A 19,465-nucleotide genomic window follows, 5' to 3' on the forward strand; every position below is an offset into this window, starting at 1 on the left:
CCAGTTCTAGGATTTGAGACCTATTATTGCTTGGGAAGGTGACTAAGTCTCTTTACACTAATCTGGAACAGAACCTAAATGCAATGTGCTACTTAACAGCTGCTATGAAGATAATAAATTCCTGAAAATTGTCCAATAGCATTGCTTTATATGAGTGATAAGGATAACTTTTATTGTTTAAAGAGATGATGGCAGAATGGTATTTTTAAAAGTCAGGTTGGGAGACTAGTTTGGAAGGAGTAGGTTTTCCTGGTAATGAAAAAAACAAATTTTTAAGCTGATGCTAGAGTCTTGGAGAAATACTGGAATAATGCATTTTGCATTTCTTTTTATTGCTCCCTCCCCTCCAAGTAAGGCAGAAGTTTTTGCATTTTTTTTAATTATGTACCTTTTCTTGATTTGTTACTGAAGACCAGAACCATTCCAGGTATGGAAAGTGAGGATTGAAATTAACTTTAAATCACTGATTGAGTGAGAAGAGAGAAAGGAGTTGTTCCGTATCCTCAGACTACCCTGAAAGAAAGCTTGTCATTTACAGCATGCCCTGTGCTCTGTGCTTTCTGGCAGCATCATTCCTATTTCATGTATCTCTTTTCTTGATGTCTGCTGCTGCTTTAAAACTTTGTTTCTGTCTTCCTGTTAACTTAGTTTCCTTGCCTTTTCCCACAAGCTAGTTTCAAAAATGTGCTATTTCTTTCTGATCTTTTTTCCTTCGAATGATCCATGCTGTCTGCCACTTCTCACTCCTTGTTGTCTGCTCACTCTTAGCAGAGTTGTCTCTGGGAAAGGGAAACAGGAGGCAGTCTTCCAGGACAGGGTTGCCCTTAGTTGCAAGCAGCCTTGCAGTGAGAATGTGAAGTGATTCTGGCAGATCAGGAGGAGCAGCCACAGAGGCAACACAGCTTGATCCATCTGTATTCTAGTGACAGTGCAACACCAGGTGTAGATTATTACTGTAGTGGGAGTTAAAGGCCTGATAGGAGAGATTGTAACAGAAGTCTGGGGGTGAACAGAAGGTCTGTGAAGGGAGCTGAAGAGGAACAGGCAGTTCCACTCAGGATGACTGTGGTGGAAGGGGTTCTGGGTAAAGGACCTGCTGTTTGCCAGTTCAGGTTGTCAGGAGCTACTGGACTTTGAACATCCCTCTGAGACACAATTAAGACCTACTGGGAAGATGATGGCTGACAGTAGATGCCAGGGTGAACTTCAAGGTGGAGAAGTCAAACAGCCAGACATACGAACTGTGGGAACTGTTGTGCCTTCCAGGGGCATGTGCATGAGGTGGCTGCTAAGGGTTCAAAGACAGAATGTCTAGTTAGTTCTGTTCACCAGCTCCTTTAAGCTTGCCCTGTTATGAGAAGAAAACTTGGACTACTTGCTCAGTTGTATCATCTGCTCTGAGTCCGTTGTCTGCCTCATCCCGACAGTGGTCAAGACTGCCATTTCAGGGACACTGCAGATTAATATTGTTAAAATGCCATCCTATGTAATCTTTACTAGCTGAAACAGCAGAACCATTATCTGCTGGTAACTGCCTTGTCTTATGTAGAAGTGTATGTTTTGGTAAGGATTATAATGAGGTATAATAACAATACACTGATGCAGAGTAATGAAGCAACTTCAAGTGTTCCTGTACATGTATGCCAGAACTGCCAGGCGCTATAATTGTCACGGTACTTGTAATGGCAGTCTTCCAGTGCAGCTAGTTTGAGCTCTCCTTGTCCTCTCTTCAATACCTTCTCTCTACCACAGCTTATGCAATGTTGTTAGCTCTGTTCCAATGATGCAGAGGGATGGATTGGAAGCAAAATTTTCTAAAAGGAGAAGAGGAGGTTTCATGGCTTAAGCACTGCCTGAGAGAACTGGATTCTTCTTTATCTCCTTTGTTTCCTTTGTGATACTAGATGCATTACTTCAGCTAGACTTGTTATAGGAAATCGCAGATTTTGTATCCCTTGTTTGCTGGGTGCTTGCTCTAGTGGGTTTTGATTTCAAGAATCCTGAGTATTTACAAGTTCAGTCAAGGGAAACTAATGCCAGATATCTTGGAAATTGGTGTCCTTACTTGTAATCGTGGTTAGTGTCTTGTCATTTGGTAATGCTCAGGGAAAAGTGAATCAGCATATCTTCTATACTGAATAGCGCTGAGATACATGGAAGTATAGTAGATAGATGCTCTTTTGTGGCACGTACGGAGAAGTCTGGATGATACAACTTCTCTACATGTTATTTTTTTTTTCTTCCAGGCTTCTCTGCAGACAAAGTTATGACTTTTCTCCATTGTAGGCACACTCAGTAATAGTCTTTTCCCTTCTTGGGGAACCATGTTTTGTTCTGGATCTTTAATAATGATCTTCTGTCAGCAGGTGGGGAACAGGGGCCTTCAGTTCTTCTAAGTCACGGTCAGAATTCTGCAAAATGGAGAGAGTGGGCTGCCTGTCTCTTGCACAAGGAAATTGTGTTAAGACTGTACAGGGCAAAGAGGACTAGGCGGAGACAGGAGAGGAGAGAAATATAGATGGAAATTCACTGATATTTAACCAGTTTTTCCCCTTCCTCCCTCCCTTTTAACTTACAGATATCCTTGATTTGCAGAAGGCATCCCAAAATGTTGTGTCGAGCTGCTCTGAGCCCTCTTGTCCGTTCCCCTGGATGGTGCTTTGTGTTACCGCCACATGCCATCGCAGCCATTTCCCGTTTATGTATGTATGAGAAAGCACATGTTTGTAATAATGTTGATCAGTATGTGTCTGGGCACGCCTATTCTCCTTACTATGTTGCAAGTAAAATCACCTCATTAACATCATTCAAAACTTATAACCTCTAGAGTGAGCTGCAGTTGAAGCTCTGCTTTCTTAATGTTACTTCCTCCCTTAATTCAATAATATTCAGCTGGTTGTCTGGGAGGGTGTATTTTTCATTCTGATGTGCATTTAAAGCAAAAAAAAATCAGTTGTGAAAGTACTGCTACTGTAAAAGTTCTTTATTTCAGCCTCATACATTCCTGGAAAACAAGATCTGATTGTGCCCGTACCCCCATCTGCATTTTCAGCCTACAGATGTCTTGAGTAAAGCAAGGTGTGAAGCTCAAATTTACTCAGATTAGATAAAAGTGGAAAGATGCTTGCAGGAAACCTGAGTGGAAATACATAGGTGCCCTGTAAATAGTTGTTCCCTGAAAATCTAACTTGAGAGTACCATTCACTGTCTATTTGATTGGTGGTCTGAAATAGAGAAGGCAGGGATAGATCAACTGTATTAGATCAAGAGATTAACTGTTTACTGTTGCATGCAAAATTAATTTCCCATTGGTCTGTGTGTTAAGAGTTCTATTTTGTTGATGTTTATATGAATTAATGAATGTTGAAATCTTAAAAATGATAAACTTGTTTTTTTCTATAGCTCTGTTGATTTCTGCATTTGCAGTATTTCTACGTATTCTGTGTTCTTCAAAGTCAGTAAATTACTCATATTTAACACTGTGAAAATTATTCCTTAGTATTAACAGTAGTCAGTATACAGGATTGGAACAACTCTGGTTACTTCATCAGTTACGTTCTAAAGCTAGATTGGCATTTATCACAGGTTTTTTTTTGTTCTCTACTGTTGCTGTTGTGATCGTGTTCAGCTTGTGTGTTTTGAAATTCTGCTTCTTTACTCCTCAGAAGCCAGCTTCATGCACATTACCTGAAAGGATCTGCAGTGCCAAATACTTAAATCTTTTCATATTTCCCCTTCATTATTAAGGAAGTGAAACTGTTGACAAGGTACTGGATATAAACACTGGAATGCCTAGAAACCTATTTGTCCAAAAAGTTGACTGGATGGCTATATCCGTTTCTCCCTAATTGCATATAAGGCAAGTTAATGGGCTTGCATCACCAGAAATGTTTTGCTTATGTAACATGGGAGCTGATATCTCAGTTCAGTCTAAAATAACTAAAAAAGGTAGGTTTATGCAGTCATAGAACAAGGTTAGCAATTAGGACTTCAGTGGAGATGAATGAAATTTTCTGCTTGTTCTAGAACCATTGTCTTTTTCCTGTTTTTCTGAAAAACTAAGTGGTGTTTTTTCAGATACTGGTTATCCCTCAACAAACGCCGCCGCCTTGGAACCTTCTAAACCCTGAAGTTCTAACCAACAAAATGGGAAATAAATTGTCTTTACTCCTTTCTGGTCATACTGTGTGGGATAAGCGAATACTGTATAGTAATGTATAATACTGGAAAGAACAGTTAAATTGGACTCTTTCAACTATTCTTTCATATGTATTGTAGGCCTTATTTACATTCACATGAATGCCCCCTATGAAAATGACAGGCAAACGAAACTCCTCTCCAGATTCCATTTTCTACTTTTATATGTATGACATGTTAGTGCAGCCCTCAGTTAAGATTAATCATTTAAGCTTCTTCTGCATGTATAATGAACAAAAGATTTGTTTATTTAAAACATTGTTAAATGACAAGTTTCTCTCTTCTGTAGCACTGTGTTCATCCATGTCTGTCTTCAGCAGAAGAAACACCCAGAATAGTCACTTCAAGTTATGAATTAATCTATTCTGTATTATAAAGTATCAAAATTAGAGAGACTGAACAGATTAAATAAAATCAGGTAACTCTGACCATGTCATAAGATTCAGTTTACTGATTTTTAAAGAAGCCTCTACATCTTCAGAGGAGATACTGGTTAGGATTGGCTAGAATAGAATATTTTCAGTTGGAAGGGATCTACAATGATCATCTAGTCCATCTCCCTGGCCACTTCAGGGCTGACCAGAAGTTAGAGAATGTTATTAAGGGCATTGTGCAAATGTCTCTTCAACCCTGACAGGCTGGGGGCATCGAGCCCCTCTCCAAGAAGCCTGTTCCAGGGTTTGAACACCCTCTTGATAAAGAAATGCTTCCTTATGTCTGGTCTGAACCTCCCCTGGTGCAGTTTTGAGCCATTCCCAGGCATCCCATCTGTGGATCCTGCAGAGAGGCCTGAGGTGGCCCCTCAGCCCCCTTCTCCCCAGATGGGACCAGCCCGGAGCCCTCAGCCTCCCCTGGCAGGACCTGCCTCCCAGCCCCTCCCCAGCTCAGTTCCCCTCCTCGGGACACATTTGAGGCCCTTCACATCCTTCTCCAGTGGTGGGGCCCAGCCCGGCCACCAGCGCTCCAGGTGAGGGCGCGCCAGCACTGGCCATGGCAGGACAGTCCCCGCTCTGGGCCGCTGGCCATGCCGGGGTAGATGCCCCCGGGACGCGGGTTGCCCTCTTGGGGCCAGGACACGCTGCTGGCTCCTGCTGAGCTGCTGCCCCCCAGCACCCCCAGAGCCCTCTCTGCAAGGCTTTCCCCAGCCACTCCTCTCCCAGTTGATACTTGGGCCCAGTGTTACTCTGTCCCCAGGGCAGAATCCGGCATTTCTTCTTGTTACATTTCATGCCGGTGAGGATTGCCCAGTGCTCCGATCTATCTACGTCCTTCTGCAAGGCCTCTTGTCCCTTGGGAGAGTCAACAGCACCTCCCAGTTTAGTATCATCAGTAAACGTGCTAATGGTGCAATGGACTCCTGCATCCAGATCACCAATAAAAATACTGAGTAGTGCTGGTCCTAGGAAAGCCTTGAAGAACACCACTGGGGAGTGGTCATCAGCCAGACGTAGCCCCATTCACTGCAGCCCCTTGAGCTCTGCTGTCCAGCCAGTTCTCCATCCAGTGCACCATGAATCTGCTCATCTCACAGTTGGACAACTTGTTTGGAAGGATGCTGTGAGGAACAGTATGACAAGCCTCAGTAAAATCCTGAAAAACTGCATCTACCGCCTTCCCTTCATCCACTGGGTGGGTGACCTTGTCATAGAAGGATATCAAATTAGTTAAACAGGACTTTCCCTTTATGGACCCATGCTGATTGTGCCTGATGATTGCATTGTTCTTTAAATGCCTTTCTGTAGCATCCAGTATGATGATCTCCATAATTTTTCTGAATGTGTGCCATCTTTTGACTAAGTTGCACTTCTGGCACCAGAGTGTAGCCTCAGTAGCCATTTTTTCTGTAATTATGTCAGAGGTGTTCTTCCTCTTTTTTGCTAGGCTGGTATTTTTGAGACTGTCTAAAAGTTGAGTTGGTTTAATGCAGTTTCTGAATAGTAATAGAAGAACTAAATGGAAGATAAGAAAATGTAGTTTCAAATTTTTTTCATGTAATATGGCTTTCCATATTATATTATCCAGTTGACACACTTAGACTACAGGTATCTACACGACTCCTTTTTCAGACAAAATTCACTGTGGCTCTGCAAAACGTCATATGAAGTGTGTTGGCAATGCTTTCCATCTGCCTTCATTCCTTCAGCTTAACTGTGGGACTGTATGTGTTTGGGTCCACTTCTTTGTCAGTTAGAAAGGATCCAGGCTGTTCCTTGTGATTGTACCTTAATAGTCACTATGCTCTTTAATCTGCTGTGCTGATAGTGGTCTTAATGTCCTTTGCAGGCATTTTGAAAACAAAGATTTTGCTGAGGAATGTTGCCTAGCTCATTGATTTGGACAAAGTGTCAGCCTTGTGTATCTTGTATCTTACCTGTGTAATACTGTGACTGTCTCTTGTACCTCCAACAACTAATTATCCTATAGGAAGGAGACTTCCAGTTCACGAGTCCATCATCCCCCTTCTACTGCCCCTGGTTGAGCAATGTGCAAAAGTACCCAACTCAGGGATGTTCTAAAAGCTGTGTTTCTTTTCTTTCCTAACAGTCAAGCTTTCTGTACTACTGCAGACAGAAAAGCTCTCTAGCTGTATCTAATGAAGCAAGGCAAAGGAGACCGTTTTTAAAACTAGTACTTACTTCTGATGTGGGCTGTATGGGCTCTTTCACAGTGTCCTTCAGTTTGGTCTTCTAGATGCCCAGAGTCAAAGCTCTGTGACCCATGCGATATTGCCTTATATACTTTAGGAATGCTTACTGCTGATCAGATATTATTGGTTATCACTTTATTTTGATGACTTGAAAGCTAGCCTTTCATTCCCAGTCACTGAGAAGCCTATTGTGAGCTTTAGCCTTGGATAGGGAGGAAATGTTACATGACTTCAAGGGATTAAAGTCTAAATGAAACACTTAAGACGACATTTCTCTCCCTCCCCCCCCCTGCTCCCCCCCCCTCCTCCCCGCTCCCCCCCCCCCCCCCCCTCCCCCCTCTCCTCTCTCCCCCGCCACCCCCTCTCCCCCCAGATCTTCCTCGCCATAACCAAAGGTTAAGGAATGAATCCATCCGCTGTTGGAGCAACATCCCATTTATCACCATGCCGCTCAGCCGTGCACATGGAAAATCGTTTGCACACCGCAGCGAGCTGAAGCATGCGAAGCGGATTGTAGTGAAGCTGGGTAGTGCTGTTGTGACTCGAGGGGACGAGTGCGGCTTGGCCCTTGGGAGGCTGGCGTCTATTGTAGAGCAGGTAATTCTGTGACTGAAGTGGAATGTTTGTTTTAATTTCAGATACTTGGTAATTGTTGGATGGCATGGGAGATTGTAGAAAAAAACTCATAAAGCAGTGATGGCCCTTTAAAGCAACGTGTTGGCCTTTCCCTTTTTCATCCCCCTGTGCTGTGGTAGCATAAACCATGTAACTCAGTAAGTCGGTTTTGGAAGGTGTGGTGGGCTGACCCCAGCCAGCAGCTAAGCACCCATACAGATGCTTGTTTGCTCCCCATACCTCCACCCCACCACCAGTCAGATTAGGAAGAAAATAGGAAGAGCAAAAGTAAGAAAACTCATGTGCTGAAATAAAGACAGTTTAATAAGTGAAGGAAAGGGGAAAAGAAACAAGTGATGCTAAGACAATAACTCACTACCTAGTGCAAGCAGACCAATTCCCAGCTAGTCCCCGAGTGACAGCTACCTTGGAAGACAACCCCCTGCGCTTTCCTATTCTGCTACCCCAGTTTTATTACTGAGCATGATGTTATACGGTATGGAATGTCCCTCTGGCCCGTTCCTGTCAACCGTCCCTAATGTGTCCTCTCTGAACTTCTTGCTCCGCCCTTACCTTACCTGCTGTGATGGGACATAGTGGGAAAAAGAAAGCCTTGAAGCTCTGCAAGTACTATTTAGCAATAGGCAAAACATTGGAATATTATCAACAGTGTTTTAGTCCTGAATTCCAAAACACAGCACCATATGGGCCCTTATGAAGAAAGTTCACTCCGTCTCGGCCAGACCCAGTATAGAGAGATTTGCACAGTGAGATTTTTATGCAATAGTTAAGACATGACTGGGGCATTAATTGGATCTAGTGGCACTGAAGTTTGTGAAGTCTGCAGAAAGAGTAGTCTCTTCTTGATTACCTGAGCATTTGCCGATTTCCTTCAGGAGAAAGCTTGAAACCTTGTTACTTGTAGGAAAAACTGATGGGATCAACTCATGGATTGGTTCTCCAAAATGAAATTATGACCTTGAGGGAGATGGACATGTCTTCTCTGGGAAGTAAAGTTAACATAAATTAAATTCGTCTAAGACATTTAGCTTTAGAGCTTTGAAAGGAATCTGGACAGATGCATATAAGGAAAAAGTAATTAAAAGCTGTGCTATCAGAGTTAGCTTCTTCACTATTGGAATACAAAGTTACTGTATAATGTCAGTCTTGAGAATGGGTGGTGAATAAGAAGGTTGGCGGAAGGTACAGCTGCTACTTGACAGCTTTTTCATCTTATCTTTCCTTATCTGTAGCAATGGAGGTGGAGGGGCAAGGGGTGTAGATGTGTTACTGTGTAATAAGTATTGTGAAAATTCAGCATGACTGTTGTAAAAATTAGTATTGTGAAAAGAAAGTTTAGCAGAAGCTGAAGATTGCATACAGTCTTTTTCATAGTTGCTGAGTGGCTAGGAAGACGTGCAGGAATATCTTAGTGGTTGCCTTGCTTTGCGCATCCATGGATGAAGCAAAATCCTTGTGTCAGCAAGAACTGGTGATCATAAGGTTGCCTGTAACAGCCAGAATTGTCATGCTAGCAGTAGTCATACTCCAGGCTCTATTTCTTGCATTCTGTATTTACAGGTGTCAATGCTTCAAAATCAGGGCCGAGAGATGATGATTGTCACCAGTGGTGCTGTAGCTTTTGGAAAGCAGCGCTTACGTCATGAGATCTTGCTTTCTCAGAGTGTGAGGCAAGCGCTTCATTCAGGCCAGAATCAGCTAAAAGATATGGTGAGTGGCAGGTGGCACTCCTGCTTCTTCTTGAACATTGGGTAGTACCTGCTCAAGTCACTGCCTGACAGATGTTCTTTATCTTTGTAGGCTATTCCAGTCTTGGAGGCCCGAGCCTGTGCAGCAGCTGGCCAGAGTGGACTAATGGCTCTGTATGAGGCCATGTTTACGCAGTACAGCATCTGTGCAGCTCAAGTAAGGGATTCCTTCTTTCCTAGACTGACTTGCTACTTCAGTCAATGATAGAATTGTTGGATTTTATCCATGTTTTATATGCTGCTGTCTTTATTGTAGTCTTGTATTTCCATTGCCATCCTACTTTTGGGCCTTATTATTGTAGTGTAAATGGTAGCTTACACAGGAGTGACTTGCTAAGTGTTTCTGAGATGGAGTTATCTGTCGTCAAGGTGAAGCAAACAGGCTTTTTTTTTTTTTTTTGGAGTTCGTGTGTGTCCTGCTCTTAGGTATGGGGTGCCGGGTGGGAGTGGGGGATGGTGTCTGCCAAAGTTGGTGATCTGAAGTGAGGGTTTAAAAATCACAAGAGGCTGAACTGCCACATGTTCTGTAAAGCTGACAGAAGTGATATCCACACTTCAGAACTTGCTGTCCATCTGCTCCTTAAACCTTTCTAACTTGTGGGTGATGGTGTCCCTAGCCTGGGTCTTCTACCTATACTGCATGCTGCAACTGTATTAATTGAACTACTCTTAAACAGGCTTTGCTTATCTTAAATACTCTGAGAATACAGAATTGCATCAACTATAAGGCCTTATTTGTTTAGACACTTTTAATTAATTTAGGAGCCTCGCTTGGAGGAACTTCTTCCTATAATACAGTATAGCTGATATCATGAAAATGTTTACAGTATAGCTAACAATCACTATAATAATATGTGCTGGATTATAATCTTGTTCAAGTCTGTAGACAGCTATCATTCCTTTGATTTAAAAGAATTAATTGCCCATGCCAAAAAAGTCAGCGTACACATTGATTCAAATTGCTGTTGTAACATTTGTGTGATGGAGTTGTTTGCTTAGTTCTCAAATGTCCAATGGCAGAGTAAAAGTTTAAAAAATGTCTCTTCAGAGCAGACATTGAGGGTTTTTTTAGCTTAAAATGCCAGAAAGAAAGAGGTGGTGTCTGCCTGCAGGAGGCTTTAAGACCAAGATTCTTTCAGAAAAGAAAGTGAGTTCTAGAGCTGAAGAGAAGTCTTGAGACAAAGCATCCCTTCTGCTTGCAACAGTAGAAACATTACACTGCAAGGAAAAACATGAACGGCAGTGTCTTGAGCAATCTATCAGATTGTTTAGGGCTTTAGTAGTTATCATCAGCATTTATGTTCTGCTTATGGTTTTTTTTTTCGAAACTGGTTCCTGAAGCCTGTGATCTGTCAGCTTGAGAAAGGCCATTATAGGTTCCAGTGGAAGTTAAGGCATATAAACCTGAAAATGTTGTGGAAAGAACATGTCTCACTTATATTCTTTATCCTTTAAATGTTGCTTATGTTTCTTTAGTGACCTGAAGGGCATGCCTGATCTGTTATGAGATGTTAATACATATGTTCATGATGTTCTTATCAGGAAAAGTGATAGGCTATGTATATATTAATTTTTTTGCCTCCTTTTAGATTTTAGTCACCAACCTGGATTTTCATGATGAGCAGAAGCGTCGGAACTTAAATGGAACATTGCATGAGCTTTTAAGAATGAATATAGTCCCTATAATTAACACTAATGATGCAGTTGTTCCACCTCCAGAGCCGAACAGTGATCTGCAGGGGGTAAATGTGGGTAAAGTATTGCAAGGGGCTGGATTCTGCTTGTAGATGGTACAGCACTAATGTGTACTTCACTAATTCTATAAGTGGGGACCTCTGAAGCCTGCAGCAGGGAAAAAAACATACCAAAAATTAGTAATGTGGACAGAGGGTACTGGAACACTATGCTGACCTGTCTGTTTCTGGCATGATACAGTACTCTGGGGTGAAAGCATGGCAGATGATGTCTGCTCTGCCAAGAGCAAGCATGCCCAGTTTAGTTTTCACTGAGTAGTTGAAGCTGGAAGGGACTTCTGCAGGTCATCTATTCCAGCACCTCCACTTAAAGCAGGCTCAGTTAGTACCTCTGCTTCTGCCACTGGGCATCAAGGTGGAGAATGCAGGTGCTGATCACACTGCTTATCATTTTGATACTGCTTTACTGCATTCCAAAAGCATATGTACTTTGACACAAAGATCACCTTCTAAGTTTCCAGTGGGTGTGAACAAAGTAGCTCAGAAGGACTTGGTAGTGCTGAGGTAGTTTGCTTTTGTATGTTGTGGCCAAACAGTTTCTTAGTTCTTCCTGCTATTCAGTGCTGCTGATATGCATGTGCATTGCAGGTGATTAGTGTGAAGGATAACGACAGTCTGGCAGCACGACTGGCTGTGGAAATGAAAACTGATCTTCTGATTGTCCTCTCAGACGTAGAAGGTTTGTGAGTCATTTCTTTACTTTCTTGCTTTATTGAAGTACATCAGATAGTCAAACCAACCAGTGTTTGGGTTTTACTGGTCTATTGAGTTCATATCTTTTAAAGGGACAATTACAATGTACCACATAACTCCTTAAGGCATATAGCCAATGCTGATGCTGTTGTATAAGCCAAAGACTGTCTGCCACACTGTTGAATCTGGATGGGTGAGAACACATATGAACTTGAGACTTGTTCCAGAATGCAGAATACCATAGGTACTATGGTACTTCTGCTGGCTTCACAGAAATGTTTGATACAGTCATGAGTAATATGCAGGATAAAGGCTATGTGTTTAGAATCAGGAGTGTAAGCCAAATACTATTCTACAGTAGCTTGTTTCTTCTGGCAGCAAGTTCTGTCTTTCAGTGAATTACAGGTGCATTACAGGTCCTGGTCATTGCCTTCCAGATACCTGGAAGTCACTAGCTTTTTCTGTCTCCCAGACATTTGGCTTACACTGCTCTAGTCTTCTGAGCTGTGCTGCTGTGACATGAGTCTGTCACCTATGGATGTTGAAGTTCCTTTTCGAGAGAGAGAAGGGTAGTGGGTGTGGTTTCAGATCAGTGCAGTCCACATCACTCAAGTCACATAGTCTTTTTCTCTTCTCCAGATGTTTTTTTTTTTCGGTGGATCCTGGACACTGGCACATATTGTAGGCCCTGAGGAGGAAGGAGGTACCTTCCTATAAACAGTTTCTTTTAGCAGATTCAGCTGGATTTTGTGGTTGATTCTAGTTGAAATGCCTGAGAATGACTCATAAAAGCAATAGTCAAAACAACTTTTTAAAAAAATTTACAGTCAACACCCCCATCCTACAGGCTTATTCATTCAATGTGACATCTTGTTTATGGAAAGATGTGTGTCTTCTCCTTCCCAAGATATCAAGGAAGGACACAGGTGGTCTGCACTTGTGCCTTCTAATTTGTAATGCCAGTATTTGTTCACACAGAATTTCTGGGAAATATGGTTGTAGAGTTTAGATTTAATGTGTTATGTAAACCAAAGCATCATTCAACTCCAAACACAGTTACATAAAATTACTAGATCTTTTAAAAAAATGAGTATGTCTCTGTAGTGTTGTGTTCCTTCTTAGCAGAATTCAATAGTTACCCTTTTTACATACTTCTGAATTGCCCCATTTATCACTGTACAACCCAGTATTCAAGAATGTAATCTGAGATTTTTGTGAGGAGGACTATCCTTTGCCTGTTCAGTTGTGGGCTTGTATACGTAAGTCCTGATTTTGAATGTATAAAAGCTGTAAACCATATCTGTAACCTCAACCAAATGTCACTACCTCCCAGCTTGCATGCAGCTATTCAGCCTGTGGGTTTTTGTTTCTTACTCGTTACGCTTTCAGTGAAGCTATACTTCTTGAGTCTGCCTGTTAAGTGTCTCATGCTTTCAGTCCCACAAAAAGCAGGGTTCAGTTAAAGTTTTCAATCCTGTAAAGTGGAATACAGCTTTTTTCAGTCTCATGAATTTTATTCTTTTTTTCTTTTTCATGGGTGAGCTTTGGAGATGAGGGTATATAACACTAACAGATTTTTATTATTTGTTTCAGGACTCTTTGACAGCCCTCCAGGATCTGATGATGCAAAGCTCATTGACATATTCTACCCAGGAGACCAGCAGTCTGTAACATTTGGAACCAAATCCCGTGTGGGAATGGGAGGCATGGAAGCCAAGGTAGAAATATAGAACGTTTGTTTTGTTATTGGGAAGGAAAGGAAGACATGGGAAAGGGAGATAGACGAGATGATTGTGCTGCTGTTCAGATGGATTTTGACAGGCTGCAGAAATGGGCAGACAGGAACCTTGTGGAGTTCAATAATGGGAAATGCTGTGTCTTACCCCTAGCGAGGCACAACTCCATTCACCGGTATTGGCCGGGGAGTTCACTGGCTAAAAGCAGGTTCATTGAAAAGGACATAGGGGTCCTGGTAGACAGCAAAGTGGAACATGAGCCAGCAATGTGCGCTTTGGGTAAACCAGGCCAACAGCATCCTGGGTCGCACGAGAAAGAACATAGCCAGCAGGTTGAGGGAAATTATTATTTCCCTCTACTCAGCATTAGTGAGACAACATCTGTAGAGTGTCTGGTTCTGGACACCACAGTAGAAGAAGGACATGGCATACTACAGTGAATCCAGCGGAGAGCCATTACTATGATTTAAGAGTCGGAGCATCTGTCACACCAGGAGAGGCTGAGAGCTAGGACTGTTTACCCCAGAGAAGAGGAGGTTTGTGTATAAATACCTGAAGGGAAGGTGTAGATAAGACAGAGCCAGACTCTTTTCAGTGGTATCTAGGGAACAGATAAGAGGCAATGGGCACAGATTGAAATACAAGAAATTAAACTGAAATGCAAGAATTTTACAGTGAGGTTGCTGAAGTGCTGGAGCAGGTTCCCGAGAGAACTTGTGGAATTTCAATGTTTGGAGATGTTTAAAACCTGACTGGATGGTGTCCTGAGTAACTTGCTCTAGTTGACCCTGCTTTGAGCAGGTGGTTGAACTGTATGATCTCCAGAGACCCTTTCCAGCCTCAGCTGTTGTGTGAGTATCCTGGAGGGGTGTACGGGTTCCTTTAGCTTCTCTTTTAGGTCCATGTGAATTGAAAAGAGCAACTAATGAATTATGTCCCAGTAGTTTGTAAAATGTGACATCTGGAACTGGATTAAATTGGTGTTTTAAATTAAAATAAGGTCAGTCCTCACTTCTTTCTTGTGTGATAATCCAAAGACTTTGGGAATCCCCGTCATTTGAATCTGGTGTGGTATCTGTCTCCTTTCTGAGTTTGTAAGTGTGCTCTTTGCTTCTGAAGGATATATTGGTGGAGATGAAGATACTTCAGTTCTTGAGTACAAGATAAGTAGAGGTAGGAGGGTAGATGGTTTTTAGTGCTGTGTACAGTTGGATGCCCTGGGTATTCGTTGCTGTGAGTGCATAAACACGGGTGTTGGTGTAAGACTTCAGCATATGTGTCTCATGATGCTGGGATATGCACTACAGTAGTATTAATTGGTGTGGGCTTCCTAAGAGCCCTTCTGGAAGTTTGTCTGTAAAAACTGAAGTAGATATTGACTAAGCAGAGGAAGACCAAAGTGAAATTCTTCACCAGTTACCATGTTTTGTGTCCTTTCCTGAAGAATTGTATAAGGCATATTTCAGTGTCAGAGCATGGACTCGAAGGTGGCAAAAGGAGGAGGCATTTGCGTGTTCTGTTTCTAACTATGGGATGTACAGAGCTTATTTAGAAACAACTTTCCCTTGATATGGCTTCTGGAATAGTTTAAACAAATCCAGGTATTGAGGGGAAAGCTGCCAAGGTCAGAGAGTACTTGTATTGTAAAAATAATAACCTGTTAGAGCTATTTGGTATCTTTAAGTCTGAGTCACATAGAGGCAAATCTCAATGCGGCTGTTGTAACAGAAAATTGTTACAGTTGAAAATTGGGTGATTATTTTCTGAAAACTGTAACATCAATAATAGAATAAACAGATGGTAGCTCAAATTACAAATCTTGATTATCAGCATGAAATTTGAGGAAAAATGGAGCAGTTGATGGTCTTGTGGTAGTCGAGTTTGATGCGATAGACGTCTCTGACCGGTGGTGTCTCCTAGTGAACATGGACTGTAATATCCAATTGTAGAACCATATTAGGAAAATGTAGAAGAGAGGAAGCAGAGAACCTTTCGCAGTCAAATAAATGACATGTAATTAAATACAGTGGTCGGATAATGCTGCTCATACCTTGATCAGGAAAAGAAATGAAGGAGACCACAGGCAGTACCTCTTCAGCAGGTAACATCTGGTATTTGGGTTTGTGTTTTTGTATTTTGGCTTGAACCAGTGAAATGTCAGAAGGGGAAATTTTAGAGAAGTCATTTTGTGATGCCTTAAACAATGGCTCAAGTGTGTGGAAAGGGGCTAATCTTAGGACTAATCAGTACATGGGAATTTCAAAGGACTCTTACTAATAAGCTAATCCTGCTGTAAACTTAACATTCTACAGAAGGACTAAGCAACTCCAGTATGCCAGCACTGAAGTTCACAAAGGGAACTCATGTTGCCCTTCATGTTAGGGCAATGCTTAGAAAGATACTGCCCCTGAATTTCGTAGAGCTCTTGTTGATCGCGATGTCTGCCTCCCCACCCACCCTCCATGACATCCTTTAGCACACAGGTGAGCTGGTAGTATCATTGATTTCAGTTCCCATCTGTCTGCAGACATCAGATTTTTCGTGTTTCAGACTTGCTTCTTGCCTTAGGTCTTATGTGTCTTGCGTGTTTCAGACTTGCTTCTTGCCTTAGGTCTTATGTGTCTTGCTTCTATACATTACTTAGTGCGCTGCAGTCCCAACCTTTGAAGATGACACCTAAATGCTATATGTAGAATCCTCTTCCAAAGTAACAACAAAAAGGGGGAAAATGCCAAATAAAAAAGCATATAGTTCAAAACTGAAGAAGTGCAAAGTCTTTGAATAGAGCTTACTGAAAGAAACAACTATTAAGACAATAGGTGTACTTCCAGGCAAAAAGTAGAAGCAAATAAATAAAAAATCCAATGAGAACATGAACAGGCAATGTGAACAAAGTAGGTAAAAACTTTGTGTGGAAACCAGAGTAACTCTTCAGCAAGCTTCATAGCTTCACCAAAGGGTTATAAGCAGTGAGGATACCTCTACATCTTAACCAGACCCACGAGGAGTGCTTAGGCTGATCAAACTTCAAGGGAGTAATTCAGACTGATAAAGGTATTGAATAATATTTTAATGTTATATGGTAATGGCTAGGACAGTGCTCTGCAGTACAAGCAATATCACGTGGTCACTTAAAGTGGATTAATTATTGATAGCTAATCAATGTCAGGGAAATTGGCAACAGAATCTTTTCAAAAAAGAAAATTGTGTTTCTTCAAACAGTAAGAAGAATTCGGAACATAAGGTAGTGGTGAAAAAGAGCATATGATCAAAGTGCCCTTGCAGAAGTCTTGAGAAAAGCAGGCTGTTGGGAAAATTTACAGTACATTCATGAAGTGACAGCTAGTTAAGGAAAGGAAGGTAAAGCACAAATACATGATCTCGTTCAATGCTCCATTTTCTGAAGTGTGTTGAATACTCTTTGAAAGCAGAAGGATCAATCTGGAGATCGAAGTGAAGGAAGAAGTCTTGTTAGGAGTGGTGATTCAGATAACAAATGTATTTCCTATAACTGGCTCTATCCTTCACTGTAGGTGAAAGCAGCTCTGTGGGCCCTCCAGGGAGGCACCTCCGTAGTGATTGCAAATGGAACCCACCCCAAGATCTCAGGTCATGTCATCACAGATATTGTGGAAGGGAAAAAAGTTGGAACTTTTTTTTCAGAGGTAAAACCTGCAGGTGAGTACATGGAGACTTGCAGAGATTTTGTGAAAGGTTGGAGTTAAAATTTGGCTAGACCGCTACAATAACTGGGAAACCACACTTGAAAAATGTTTTTTTAAAGGTATTTTCTAAAGTAGGAGTAGAAAATGTTGAATCATCTGCTGTGGTTCCCTCCAGCTGATAAACTGCTGCATCAGACTTGCATTTGAAGAATGCAATGAGTAGTATTTCTACCATATTTAGTCTTAGGTGTTATCATCTAGTATTGAAGATTTCAGTGTGAAAATGTGGACATAGAATGTGCTGCTGAACTAAGATAGTTCTAATTAATGATGTGTCCACAGGTTCTTTTCTCACACTTCCCACTGTACCTCTTGATATTTTCCATAACACTGGAATTCCTGCTCTGGCAATTTCCATGAGACCCTTCTTAAATAGCAGTTGGGTCATATTTATCACCTTCAAGTCATCTGTTTTACAGGCAATTTCAGAAGACTTAAAAATCACAACTCAGTTTATCCATGAGCTACTTGCAAACTCTTTAGGGAAATGCTACCTGAACCTGGTGACTTGAAATAGAAACAAAACTAACCTGTTCCATATCAAAAAACCCCCACCTTTCTTCTATAGGAACCCTTCTAAAATGCATACAGGGAGAGGCAGAAGGAAAGCAATTTTTCTGCGAGCTGTTGTTCAGATTGGGTTTTGGCTTCCATTATTGTTTGTATGTTTCCATACTATTCTGTAATCCTTTCTGTTTTCCTCAGTTGGATACTTAAACTTTTCAAAGTTTGCCTCCTTTCAGTAGCCTACCATGCCCTGTGACTTAGCTGTCCTGGTGTTCTTTTGCCCTTTGTCAAGTCTTTTTGATACATGATGCACGCTTGCCTCGGACGTGGTGACCTTACAGAATCTCTGTGATGACTCTTTATGTTTGGAGACCATAGCAGTATTTTTGTGTCAGGTACAGATTTTGCTGTTTTAGTATACAACAGATTTCTTGAATATGTCTGTTCAACACTCTATACCTGCTTTCCTGCTTTGAGCAAAGAATCGGAAGAGGAAAGGGCTAGTGTTCACTTCCACATGTGCTGTTACTTTGTCCGCATAGCATATTTTTGGGTTTTTTTGCAGGTCCTACAGTAGAGCAGCAGGGTGAAATGGCTCGAGCTGGTGGCAGGACCCTGGCGGCTCTACAGCCTGAGCAGGTGACAGAACAATATGGCTTCACTCGTTCAGCTTGTGAATGTGTGGCAAGTTTTACAGCATGGATATATAACACATGTGCCCCTAATAATCTATTCTTTGTGTACCAGATCCATCATCTGGATTGTAGCATGCTTAAAGAGATGAGAAGAGCCGAAAGATAATGTACCTTGGGGCTATGAAGTAATATATGCTTTCATGTGGGGTTTATAAAAATTTTAATAGCATCAAATATCACACAGAAATGAATTGCGATCAGAGCTGCTGAAGAACTGACTGTAATAACTTGCTCCATTCACTCCTGTGTGTAGTGTATGCAAAGGAGGAGCTGTAGACGGTTGAATTAATGCTCTGCAGCTGGGTAGGTAAAATGTGGCATCTGTTGTGAAGAAGACAATGTGGTCTTAAAGGAAGAGCATTGTGAGTTTGGTGAAGAATACTGGGCATGGAAAGCAAGATAATTAAAAGCAAAGTAAAGGTTGAAGCAGTGTTCATCTTAATTTTTCAATGTGATGCAGGCTGGAAAAATCAGCTGGCCCACAGTGTTCGGGAGTCAACACATTGAGAGGATGTGGTCAACATAAATGGACTGAAGGAGACCAGATGTCAAATAGCATGGACTTTGTGTAAGAAGTTGGTTCAGAAACTGTTTTCTCTTTCAGAGAGCAGAGATTATTTATCGTCTTGCTGACTTACTAACTGACCAGAGAGAAGAAATTCTCTTGGCAAACAAAAAGGACTTAGAAGAGGCTGAAAATAAAGGTAATATTTCAGGTCTTTCCATGGTAATCCTATTGTCTTGAACCTCTCTGGGCCTCAATGGAGATGAGCAGAAATAGAATCTTCTGTCCCCTGGGGTTGGGCACTATGGCTGTCACAGATTAGCGAACCCAAGACGCAGAGAGCTTGTCCATGTAAACAGCTGCAGCTTCCTTAATTACATAAAACAGATACCTTCATCAGGCCTTGCAAAACAACAGGCAGCATATTGTTAAAAAAAAAAAAAAAAACCTAGTGCTCCAATTTTGCCAAAGGAGGCTTGCTTTAGAAATGGAATATAACAAACATCATCTCTACTATTGTCATGGATAAAGTAAATATTTTCTGGGCTGGTTAAGATAATGTTTGGCTCCTGAGGGGAAGGCTGTCATCTCTATACTTAAAATAATGCTCTCCAAAAAGAAC

The 19,465-nt window shown here is 41.6% G+C and overlaps 1 protein-coding gene across 17 annotated transcripts in view; it reads left to right on the forward strand.

Annotated features, from left to right (window-relative positions):
• The window catches only part of ALDH18A1 (aldehyde dehydrogenase 18 family member A1), a 49,849-nt gene that overhangs the window by 20,306 nt on the left and 10,078 nt on the right, over positions 1 to 19,465 (forward strand). For 6 of the 17 annotated variants that reach the window (XM_074831595.1, XM_074831597.1, XM_074831598.1 and 3 more), the window contains 9 exons: positions 7,218 to 7,441; positions 9,041 to 9,190; positions 9,281 to 9,385; positions 10,818 to 10,976; positions 11,571 to 11,661; positions 13,269 to 13,393; positions 16,945 to 17,089; positions 18,209 to 18,282; positions 18,943 to 19,042. In XM_074831595.1, coding sequence (XP_074687696.1) covers positions 7,218 to 7,441; positions 9,041 to 9,190; positions 9,281 to 9,385; positions 10,818 to 10,976; positions 11,571 to 11,661; positions 13,269 to 13,393; positions 16,945 to 17,089; positions 18,209 to 18,282; positions 18,943 to 19,042 — 1,173 coding nt within the window. The other 11 variants (XM_074831603.1, XM_074831604.1, XM_074831602.1 and 8 more) reach the window with 6 other exon arrangements.

This window comes from Strix aluco, chromosome 7, assembly GCF_031877795.1.
Source record: "Strix aluco isolate bStrAlu1 chromosome 7, bStrAlu1.hap1, whole genome shotgun sequence".
In the NCBI taxonomy this organism is placed as follows: domain Eukaryota; kingdom Metazoa; phylum Chordata; class Aves; order Strigiformes; family Strigidae; genus Strix; species Strix aluco.